Source organism: Leuresthes tenuis, unplaced genomic scaffold (assembly GCF_036924035.1).
Source record: "Leuresthes tenuis unplaced genomic scaffold, fLeuTen1.0.hap1 SCAF_3, whole genome shotgun sequence".
Taxonomy (NCBI): domain Eukaryota; kingdom Metazoa; phylum Chordata; class Actinopteri; order Atheriniformes; family Atherinopsidae; genus Leuresthes; species Leuresthes tenuis.
In genome coordinates, this window is record NW_027325357.1 from 17,635,617 (window position 1) to 17,647,653 (window position 12,037).

At 39.7% G+C, this 12,037-nt stretch overlaps 1 protein-coding gene across 1 annotated transcript in view; it reads right to left on the reverse strand.

Moving 5' to 3' along the window:
* grm2a (glutamate receptor, metabotropic 2a) overlaps positions 1-12,037 on the reverse strand; it is a 37,172-nt gene that overhangs the window by 23,766 nt on the left and 1,369 nt on the right. The window contains exon 2 of the mRNA XM_072382221.1: positions 1,008-1,755. Coding sequence (XP_072238322.1) covers positions 1,008-1,535 — 528 coding nt within the window. The 5' untranslated portion in view covers positions 1,536-1,755. The remainder of the gene's footprint in view (positions 1-1,007; positions 1,756-12,037) is intronic.

Below are 12,037 nucleotides of genomic sequence, written 5' to 3' on the forward strand. Positions count from 1 at the left end.
TATAAAAAGTCTGTGTGAGGACATGTCTGTCACAAGTATTACCCTTCATACAAAAAGTGGATAACGCCGTCATAATGACAGCCTTCATATCTGGAGTTGGCCACTTTTCTGCTTATCATCAAAAGAATAAGAGTCCTTTGTCCTTTGTTCTGAGCGGCTTACTGCTAATAGCAGAATAGGAGGGTTCCTACAGCATATACGGTTGACCAGTGGTCTGAATCCAATTATATTTCTTGAAGGGCAGGAGTGTTTTCCTTTCTTTAAACAAGCATATTTCTAAGAACATGTACTTGCATATCGAAAGTGAGCTGAACCATACCGTTCAGCTCGTAGACAAAGACTCTCGCTGACTCAGCCAGGATGATGAGTGTGAGTGAATGCTTTGTGTCACGTGTATTTGTAGATATTTACAAATCTCAATTCCATTGGACACACTTTCACTTCTTCACAATGACTTGCGATTAGACTGATGTGGCAGCAATACTACACTGAAGATTTGGAGCCCCAATTAGCAGACCTTTGATCATATCAGCTCGAGTGAGCTGAACGGCGCTCTGCTTCTGACAGTAATCATGCTGTCACTCGTCATCCTGTCCTAAGCTCAACATCTGTAGCACGTCTGCCTCTGACAGGACCATTGCTAAAGTGTGAATTACAGGGAAAGAGAAAGAGATCCTCTAAATTAGATCATCCAGGCATATGGGCATTCAGGTAAATAGATCCTCTTGTGGAACTGATACTCATTAAGTCCCTGTGTTAACATCTCACAAGGGTAATTGTGCATAGTATTTAAGTCTAAGTGGACAGTTATATGACTATCCATCATCTATCGTCGCTCTTCCTTCTCTCTCTGACTTTCACTCAAGCACACAGTAGCTGCAGATCCTGAAATACACTCTTTATAGGCCTCTGACCTTGTCATTTCATGGTATACAACAAGCATTTTTGACAGAAAGTTGATTATTGTATTTAAACCCAAACTTTCTGGGGGTTTTATTCATTCCTACCTGAATGGAGACATCACTATAGGAGCCTCCTATCACCCCTGAAATAGCCAGAGGGACTTCGTCGTGAATTGCGTAGGATCCATCAGGGCATGTGTACTCGCTGTCATCCACTTTGGTGAGGGAGGCCCTGACGAACTCCAGAGACTGCTCCAGAGCGTAGGTGTCTTTAGAGCATGTGTCCAGTATATGGGCTCCCAGTTTGATCCCGGGAAGGATGCGCTCATCCTTGTTAATTTCATCCAATGCCAGCAACATGGCCTCCAGTCTCTGGATCCCTCTCTGTGCATTTATCTTCCCACAGTCCTCTGCCCCCTCACCCTTCTGGTGCACAGGGAACAGGCCACCAATCATCAGATCTCCTTCCAGGGTGATCTCCTTCTTGGAGTCAGTATTGTAACCCACCACAGGCAAACCCTGGGGAGCCTGGGCAAAGAGAGACACACATAAGCACAGCAGGCTGAGGTGGGACAGCCAAAGGTGTCGGGGCACAGGGCGCGCCCCCAACGTAGGGGATTTCCCCAGTGACATATCCCTGGGCACAACAAGGACACTCTCCTGTCTGTGGGTTCTGGTCAGCTTCTGATGACTGCTTCGGCAAAAAAAAAAGAAAAAAAAGAAAAGACCAATAAGGCGCAAGAGCACCAGCAAATATTAAAGCACAAGTGTTTTTATTCTGGCAGAGGCCATTTACAGCATTGTTCCTATCCTCTTCACTCTTCTCTTCTTCAGAGTGCTTGTAGATTACAACCTGCAGATCAAACAAAGAGAAGCTCAGTCACAGCTGTTGATTTGAAGTACAGTGGTTCCTTTGTCTCACAGATACAGTGTCTGCCAGGGACAGACTCGTTCAATGGAAACATTTCACAACATCTACACAAGTAAATAAATAATTGTATATTCATATGTGTTTTGATGATAGCTATGGCAGGAAACAAAGACTGTTCATTTATTAACATGTGCCACAACTCAGCTGGAGTACATTCATAAACCAAATTAGTTTATGCTGACCAGGCATTTCTTCAGTTTGGTTTTCTAAAATCAGGATGACTTTTTCCCTCAGAAAATGTATCTGTAATGCAGATGAAATATTTGAGGCAGTGTACTTTATGTAGTGAATAATCTTGACATATTCAGCTAATAAGTTGTGGCAGAAGCTGGAGGACAGAGTTCACGGTTCGTGCAGAGTTCACTGAAGACAACACAAACATCCCTCAAATGTTTTTTCCCCATGTCTTCCAGCAGAAAGCCATCAATCCCTCATTGTGAGAGGCATAATTTAGTTAGTGCGTGTAATAATTTTAGGCTCCTTTTCCCTTCTCTCTGTTTCATTGTCTGTGTGACCTCATTTCCTTTTCTTCAAAGGCAGATGATTGAGCAACTCTTTTATAATCGCATGTGCACGTGCTCCTGAAATTCAAATTCAAACAAATTGTATCCCCAAGGAACATTTTGTCTGAACACATTAACCACTGTGTCTCACAAAAGCACACTTTATCTAAGTAAGTAAAACAAACAGTGCATTTGGAGAGTTGTGTGAAGGTGCTACAATCTCTCAAAGCCACTCAGTGGCTTTTAAGGGAGGAAGACTGTACAGCAATCTCCAAGTTCACCTCATGTGTAAAAAGCAGAAGAAATAACAGCAACTAAATGATTGTAAAATGAATCAGATAATAGTTTGTACTTTTAGGAGCAGTGCCTCTTACTGGCTGTACCAGAAATCGTACTGATACTGGCACACTGGGGCTTGAGCGTTTGAAAACTTGAAAACGGTGTAATTTTCCAAACATCTTTCGTGTATTGTAATTCTGAGCTTAGTACTTTTGTAAGTACTGTGTATCTCTATGGTTTTACATGGTAATGAAGAAACAAAATGTACTGTAAGTACCTTTGTAAACAGGTGCTGTTTCATACAACTGTAAGTTAGAGGAATTACTCAGTAAACATTAAGAGATTACATTTCTAATTATAGAACCACAGAATTTTTCTATATTTCTGAATAAGTATGGCTTAAATCATCATCAGATGGTGTTTTTTTCAACTTCAAAGAAAAAATAACTTTAAATGTGACCAGTAGCTTAACATTAGTTGAGATGACACATGGAACGTCCTCCAGTGGAGTGTGAAGATTAGTAGTCGTGTTTCTGATTGGTTAATGAAACAGAAAGAGATAATGCTTCTGCTAATAATGCAGATTATAAACAATGACAAAGAAAATGACTAAAGTATGGTTTGTAAGCACTATTGATTTTAAGGTTGGGGGGGTACCACGAGCAAAATTAAACAGGCATGTTCATCCTCTTTTCTGTTTGCCTTCACTATTTTGTGTAATGCTTTAGAGTGGCTCTGAATAATTGAAACAAGTTGACATTGTTCGAGGACAAAGAACAAAAAGGGACAGGGGGTGTGTGTATGTGTGTGTGCGGGGGGGTATTAACTTGTGATCCCATGTCTACTTTGACATGATTGATTTTTTAAATGTCTCAAAACTTTTCAGGCACCACTGTAGAAAATACTTTCTTGTGGAGTAAAAAAGTAATCGAGACCAACCCCTCATCCTGGTAAATATGAAGCCACAGTTAAGGCAGGACTGAGCTCAGTTTCCCTTAAAAACTGAAAAAGGGAAAAGTGTTGGCCTGGCTGTCTCCCAAGATAACAAAAACCCCCTTCTCATTGCCTTACCTTACATTTATTTTGCAAAAAGCCAAGCTACAGCACACAGCTACTGAGTATATCTTGTAATCTCATGTTTGACACAAATTAGATATGGCTTTTTCAAACTTACCATAAATCTAAATTGGATATACTGCAGAAAACACTTAAGCTTACTGGAATTTGTCTTAATACCAGCAATACCGTGGTGAGCCTTATTTCGATTCTTTGTGACACATCCCCAGAGTTGAAGCTGATCCGGTACATATACGGACGGACAACAGAGGAGTTTTAGTGTTGAGTCCTGGGGCCATAAACAAGCCATTTTTGACACATACACTGCTTTATATATATATTTATATAAAAAAGTGTGTTAAGAATTGTCTCATCTAAGTCATATTTTGGTCCAGGCATACACAAAAACAGAATTTTTAGTGCCAGCTGTGGCTGAGAGTTGAGGTGAAGATTAACTATAATACTTTTGATTAAGTTTCCCCTCTAGTTTCTCTTTTCTGAAACCTGTAAAGATTTCTATCAATTGTACATTCATACGCTAGTTTCAAAACAACTATTGATCTATCAGCAAATTTTAATTGCGTATTTACCTCTCAGATCCTCGTGAGCCTGTTTTATTGCAAGCGTTATGAATAATTGAATGAGACATCCAGATACAGATAGATGTTAGATATGATGGAAACAGGTAAACGGGTGCTATAAATAGTCATAGCAGTGCATGACAATAATGACAGCTGTTGCGATGGAGAACATCCAAGTGCACAAGCATCAATATGTAAGAGGATGGTTTAATGGTGGGGAACTGTAAGGTAAGAAAAAAAAAAAGGACTCGTGAGCCCAGTTCCACATATATTCTATTTGCATTAAATGTAAACAGAGTTTTTGTTGTTGATCTGCTCTGAGTTTCATGCTTGCGGTCACTAGTGTCACTCCCCATGAATCCCAGAGGCTTAATTAAGCAGAGTGTCGAATGAGGGTGAAGTTTATCCACATAAATTATCAAGGCAGAATGATCCATCTCATATCCATTTTCACAACAAGTGAAAAGCAGGCTGATAAGCAGTAATTAACTGCATTGATGGGAGATTATAAATTATAGCGGTGGGATATTAACACCCATATTTCTTTCTTTCTTTGTGTCTCACAACACAGACCCACCTAATAAAACAAGCTTAGCAGGAGTCAGACTGCAGATCACATTCTTTGGGATTTCTCTCTGTCTTTCACTCTCTTTTCCCTCTCTCTCTCACTTCCACTGTTGTTTCCATGGAAACTTGCCAGAAGATGTAGAGGATGAAGAGAAAGTGGAAGACAGACCAGGACAAGCAGGCCAGTGTGATCATGCATGGTGCTTGTTCTTGTGGGAGAACTGGGAGGTCTGCACTGTGGGCTGACCAACTGATCAGATTCCAGCCCAAGTTTTTGCTTTTAAACCACAACTCTCTCCAAATGAAGCTATAAGAAGTAAAAAAATAATTAAAAATACAAGCATCTATTTAAACACCATCAACATGTTAAGTTCTCACTTTAAGATCTTAGTTCTTTAACAATAGTTTGAAAAAAAACAAAAAAAACAAAGTGCCCAAGAGATGCTTCTGGTGCAAACTGTGCATCTCTTAGTCAGTAATAACACGTATCATGGAGCATTACTTCCCGGGACCTGTCAGTTAAACTTAAAAGGTCTCTTTTTCTTCTGTGCAAAATAATTTTGTGGATTTCACACTTTTCTTTTGCTCCCTCAGCAGCTTGTCAACAAGTGAATTTCCACTGCAACAGTTTACAGATATGAGGCAAAGTCATACCTACTCCTTGTGCATACAAAATCATCAACAACAAATGACTGTGGAGAGCAAAACAAGTTTTAGGATTGAGACAATGTATTCTGGTGTATTCTGGTGGCTCTGCAGCATGTGAAACTTTGCTACGCAAGTCATAAAATACCAAATGGCAGAAATACACTATATGTTTGGAAGGTACGCTGATTGAAATGTATTCACTTTAAATAGGATATTTCAGTGAGACAAAAAAAACAAAAAACGTCAGCAGTTGCACCAGGAAAGCACTTAGGCCCGCGGTCTCTGGAGAAAATGGTGACAAAAGGATTTCTGACTGACACATTGTCGGTCTCCTCTCCGATCCTGCATTCTCACAGGAGGCCCTCGACTCACCAGTGGACTCCGTTCCTCTGTGTTTGTTCACTACTCTCCGGTAGCACGACAGCAGGAAGACCCTTTTTCAAATTGTGTCTTTGCATATGTCAATGTTTCACCATGAGCGTCATCCCTGGGTGCTGCAGTTTTTCTGTAACATATCAAGGTACGTTTATATTCTTAGGTGTTTTAATGAAATTAACATTTAGATGGAGAATTTGGGGAATTTTGCTTACTTTCCTTTTTGCCACAACATGCAAAATAGTTGATGAAAAGAGTTAAACTTCTCTGATTTTATACAATACTTTATCTCTTTGGGTTTTGTCTTTGTCAGTTAACTGTTGGACATTATGGTTTTTATCTTATGTACGAGATCAGTGCAGTGTATGTGAATGTATAAAATGGCATTTTCTAAAAGCAATATTTACACTTTAGATGCGGTATCCCACCAAGGATTCTGTCTGCATGACAACTTCAAAGAAAAACTATGCCTCTCAGTTTTTTTCTCTGCTCCTATCTAACCATCTCCGTTTCCCTCTTCACCAGATGGCCTTTTTAATTCAAGAGACTTAAGCCTGCCAGCCTCTTACACACTTCAAACCAGACTGTGTGAGGGAATGGAGGAGTGGGTAGGGAGCGGTGGATCGGAGGCTGAGAAATTACAAGAAAAGGTAGCAGATGTGAGAGGTCAGGGGGGGGGGGGGGGGGGGGGGGGGGGGGGGGGGGGGGGGGGTGGCAGAGGGGGACATCAGCGAAAGCTAAATAATAGCAAGGTTTGAGAAGGATGCTGATTTTTTTATGACACTCAATTTCCCCAGGACTGGAGTGCAGCATTCATATGGTAATATCCCCCCAGGCGATAGAAAGTGTTGAAGAGTGGAGGTCATCCAGTGTATATGCAGCCTTAAGCCTGGATGAGCAGGTTGGAGATCCCCAGTAGAATGAATTGGAGCTTTGCTGAGAGGAAGCAAAGGTAATGGAAGTCAGGCCTCCCTAAAATCACATTTCCAGCTGACAAAGAGAATGGTCATGGGTGGGGGAAGACTGAGAATGGTCTTGAGAGAAAAACTAAAACATGAGCATTACCATTCATAAACAATGAATAACTCTGACACTGGATCCAACTGTGAGTGAAGCAAAATATCCTCATCAATTTCTTGATAGTTTGCGTTCTCAATTGTCTATTTCCATTCTCTGTTGCTAAGGTCAAGTTGAATAATAATGTAGCCTTGAATGTGTCCATAGCATAGTTAGTAAGATTAAAATTATACAAATTTCTCAAAATCAGACCAACGTAACAAGACAATGCAGTTGGAAGTTGAACATACACATTACATTTGCAGGTTTATTTTCAATTGAGTTCAGATTTAGCAAGGCATTTAGCTCATGCTGCATAGTTCCTTTCCAGGGCTTTGACCCAGAGGTAACTGAAGAACCCAGTGGCAACATAATAACCACAAGGGGTGGGGTGCATCTTATTTGTAAAATGAATGAATATATGAATAGAATAAGCAAGTGAATAAATGATTCAAGCATGTAGCACGTGCAAAAGATGTCCAATTAACAGCTCAGCGTGGTGATTTGGTGACAGCTAAATTGTTTGTCTCTTATTTTGGTCAGTGACATAATAAGTCAATGGATAAAAAGCCCAATACTTGCCAACTGAAAGGGCGACATAGCACCAACTATTTTAGTGGAGTTAGACATACTTTGATCAATAAAATTGTTTTCCCCCCTGTGCTTATGTAGTGGGACTGGGAGAGTAGCCTTTTAAATGATGCAGATGAGCTATGAAGGTAACGCTGACAGGGGCTCTTCGTACATGCAGAGTAAACCCAGTTGCTCCAGTAGAACCTTTTCACTTTGCATTTCTGAAAACCAAGGATGAGCATTATCTCATGTTCACTGGCACATATTTTTCCTTAGTTCCAGTAACACCGTGACTCCAATCTCATGTAACTTCTATCAGAGACTATTATTTGTTGAAACTTTATTTCATACTCACCATCTGGTTTGAGTTTGAGCAGCAAAGCTACTTGGTTAGGTTTTGGGGGGGAACTTACAATAACGCATTTGATTGGACATTAAATCCCAGGATATCAAAACCCTGCACACTCCACAAAATTAAATTATAATTCTGTGAAATCTGGAAACGTAAAAAATGTCAGCATTTATCCTCTATTTGTGTCTGAGATATTTACAGGAAATCTTCTACACAAAATTTCTGTGAACACTTCAAGGAAGCAGCTAAGTATTTAAATCCAATTTGTTGCAGGAAAGACAAACTGCTTCTGCTTGTGAGTCTACTGACAGGACTCATTTGACTGAGTTACATCATTAAAATCATTAAATGTCTCCCGCAAATATAAACACTGACCTTGTCTGATAAGGCCACTTCTGCAGCTAGCAATTAAAGAATGGGGAGACGTTGAAGTTTGCACCTCCAATCATGAGGACTTGCAACAATTTAGAGGCATTTACATCACTGGTGCCTACACTCAGTTAGATGTATTCTGTGAGCCTCATATTCAGCGCCTGATAATCCTTTGTATGCTTTCCTGCTTCTGTTTTACTAAAAATTTACTGAATCTTTCTGGCCTAACTTTACACCACCTCCCCTTCATCCATCTCCTTAATACACCTGTAAAGGGGAATCCTTTCCTCGAGTTCAACAGCCCCTCCCCGGAGCCCCATTCTGCCCCCTTCATCAAACATGCATCCACTCTTTTTGTCTCTTAGAGAACATTATGGCCAATCTTACGACTGGCCTGAGCACAGTGATGGATGTCTGTTGCTTTTGTTGCAGGGGTTTATTGTGGCTCTGCATTATTCATCCACCACACTGTTTGTGGTTTGTTGGATGTTTTAGGAGTACTCTTACTTGACAGAAATATCAATGAGAAAACTGAAGTTAGATAAGTTTATATATGTGCTAAAATGAGAGCTTGCATTTAGCTTTTCTATTGCAATATTTTGTAATTCAAATAACTAGACACTGTTTCCATGAGCAGGCAGATTTGCTTGCATGTAGCCGTTTCAATTTCTCTTAATTTAGGTCTCGCCTTGGTGTAATTAAAGTGTTCTGTTCAGGCACTGTGATAATTTTGGAGAAACACCACCATCTCCAGTAACTCCATTTCTGTTTCAGTAGATCGTTGTGTCCTGTTCTGCCGTGTTAATTTTGATTCAACTCATTTATCTTGTTACTAATAGGACAGGTTACTATTAAAAGGAAGCTGAACATATACATTTCACCTTTATTTTGTCTCTATAAAGTCAAGAAACTTGCACTGCTGAGAGACTGCTGTGAGCTAAACATATGGCATTTAAAAGTCAATTAAAAAACATTTTCTACTGAAAATAGTTCTCTAAAATATCCCACTGGCAAAGTGGGATATGGCAAAAATAACACCAGATTTGAAATGTTCCCACCCCACTAACACTAGTAAAAAGTGCATCCACTAAGACATATTTATTAAAGTATTTTATGAAGTAATCAATATTCTTCACACTTTCCAGAAATTTTATATAGCAGGCTCATTCCTTAAATCCAAGGATATATTAGCTATGTTAGCTTTATCCTCTAAATTACCACCAGTGGCTGTAGAACGTCCCAGTTGGCAGTGATCATGAAGTACACGCTGGACAAGTAGCATGTCACACAACAAACATAAAGGGACAAATATTCACATTCTAACTCACACTTACTGCTACTTTAACTAATTACCGTTTTCTAAATCATCTCTACTGCATTGTGTCGGCTAAAAGTAACTTTTTATAATCCAGCAGCCACTTTGCAGCCAGATGTTCATGACACCTGACATGTGCAGCAGACCTTTCTTTTGATCTTCCACATGTATATAAAACACTATAGATTTACCTTTTCTCAGTAGTGGAAGTCTAACCTTTCAACACAGCTGGACTCTTGTAATTAGTGAGATAGCTATCTTGAGACAATCCATCTTCTCTGTCGTATTGATATGGAGAAAGATGTTTCATATTTCTTGTACAGGGAATGATTACCCTGCTTATCAGAGTGTGTGGGTACTAATCTAAGACACATCCAAACCCTAAGCTTTACTTATAAAGCACCTGTGTAATTGCTGAGTTTGATCAACACCTGTCACTGAGCAGCATAGTAGCTGGAAACATAATCTCTTCAGTCAGAGAACCAAGGTTACAATGTAGCTACATGTCCTGGGCTGCAAACTTTGTGTTTGTGCGTAAGTCGCAGAGGATGGGACCAGTCAGCATATTTTAAGGAAAGTTACAGACAGCTTAGATGCTAAAAGCAACATGCATTTCAATATTGGAGTGCTTGTTCGTTGTAAGAAGAGGGGAAAAAAAACTTTTTGAGTTGAAAAGATTGTTCTGCTTCTCTCCTGGCAGGCTGGCAACAATTTGATATCAAATCTTTGCTTTAATTTATCAGATCACTTTAAATTCCTTAGCAGCTGGATTTTCATTAGACTCATGCTGTCAGGAGAGAATTTGCCTTTCATGGTCCTGAGCTGTATGTTGGTGGCCAAAATACAAAAGTTCTGACCTGTCAGCATCCAACTCTGATATCTGTTTTAGAATTTAAGGTGTGACCACAAACAAGTGCTATATCATAATCATGGTTTTTGCTATGGCTCTGTGAAACTGAGCATGAGACGCTGCAGATAACAAAGTTCACCAACGTTAAACTGTGATAGCTGGTCCGCCTGCTGATTCTTTTTAAAGTGTCTGCCCTTTCAAGCTAAGACTTTACCAGATGGTTCTATTACAACCTATCTGGTGCATCGGGTTAGAAAAATTGATGAAATTAAAGAGTGAAAAAAGTCACTATTACTGCTAATATAGAATTAAGGTACCAAAAGCAAATCAGTGTTGGCAAGCACTGCACTGTTAGAGTAATACTTGGTCTTACTTGAACACTGTTCAGGCATATTGTTTGGACTGTCTCAGCGCTTAGCAGCAGAAACTTAGATGCCACCTCTTTGTTTTAGCCATGAATTAGCAACATCAGATGCAGATAGATGGGAGTTGGATTGCTTCTTGTCCTCAATCGGCTATTTATGCAAACTCTGAACAAAAGAGGAAACCACACGTACATGGTTATGCATTTTTATTAACTGCTCATCAGAGTGCCCTTTAGTAATAGCAGTTTGACTTGGAGATAGAAGGAATCAACAACTGTTCATTATTACTCACGGTGTAAATTATTGGGGCGGCGGACTTTTGACTGACCCAGGAACCTTGCATGCACAGTCAAAGTCAGTGCCACAATCCATTTTAATCTGAGAGTCATACACACATTACTAATTAATCAAAAGGGTATCTGTGCTTTCACCTGAGTAAATCCATGCTTAAATCTTCCTGCTTGAATTTACAGTGCAATATGTTGTATTTTTCACTGGACTGTAATGTTGTTGATGCAGAAACCACACTGATTTTGTATATTTGCATTATGACGATACACTCCATCTACAATTGTGTCTTAGGTTGTCTTTCACGGCTGCGCTACTTTCACCGTTTTCAGAAAGAGCCACACAACTGTCTTTGGTAAGGCAGGTGCATGTGGACTATTAGCTTCCCAAATAGAGAGACATTGCAAAGGGATTCTAAATATTTCCATCGACAGATGTTATGAATGTAAATTATAATTGAGAATTTACATGGATGATGCTGGCAGACATCCAACCTATCTGCCCCACCTGCATATTAGTGTGTGTGTTTGAGTGTGTTTGCGTGACCATTAGGAAGAGTAAGCTATTAAGCTGTCATGTTTGATAGCAGCAGGAGGGTTCATAACACAGGAATTTAGTCTCTGATAGCAGTCAGGTAATACATCCTCTGTGTCTTGTAAAGGCTTTGAATGATGATAACAATGCAGATGTCTCTGAACTTAAAACTTCAAGTCAGAGAGCAGGAAAGACTAAATTCAGTTGTAGTCCTTTACTGATAACTAATTAGCCAACAAGTCATTGATTTCTGTGGAAGTAAATCTGTGTATAGATCCCAGTAATCAGCAGCAGCTTTTACAAGAACTGACGTATTTAAAGGGATGTTTAGGGTCCTTTTTTTCAGGTAAAGATTTTCTTTTTCTTTTCATACCTAAGTAAGTGAGAATTTTGGTTTCTCTTGGACGGTAAAAGGTGAAACAAACTGCATACAAGAGTGAAAATATTTAGGGACCACAGGTAAGACACCTCCTGCCTAAACCCTGCCACT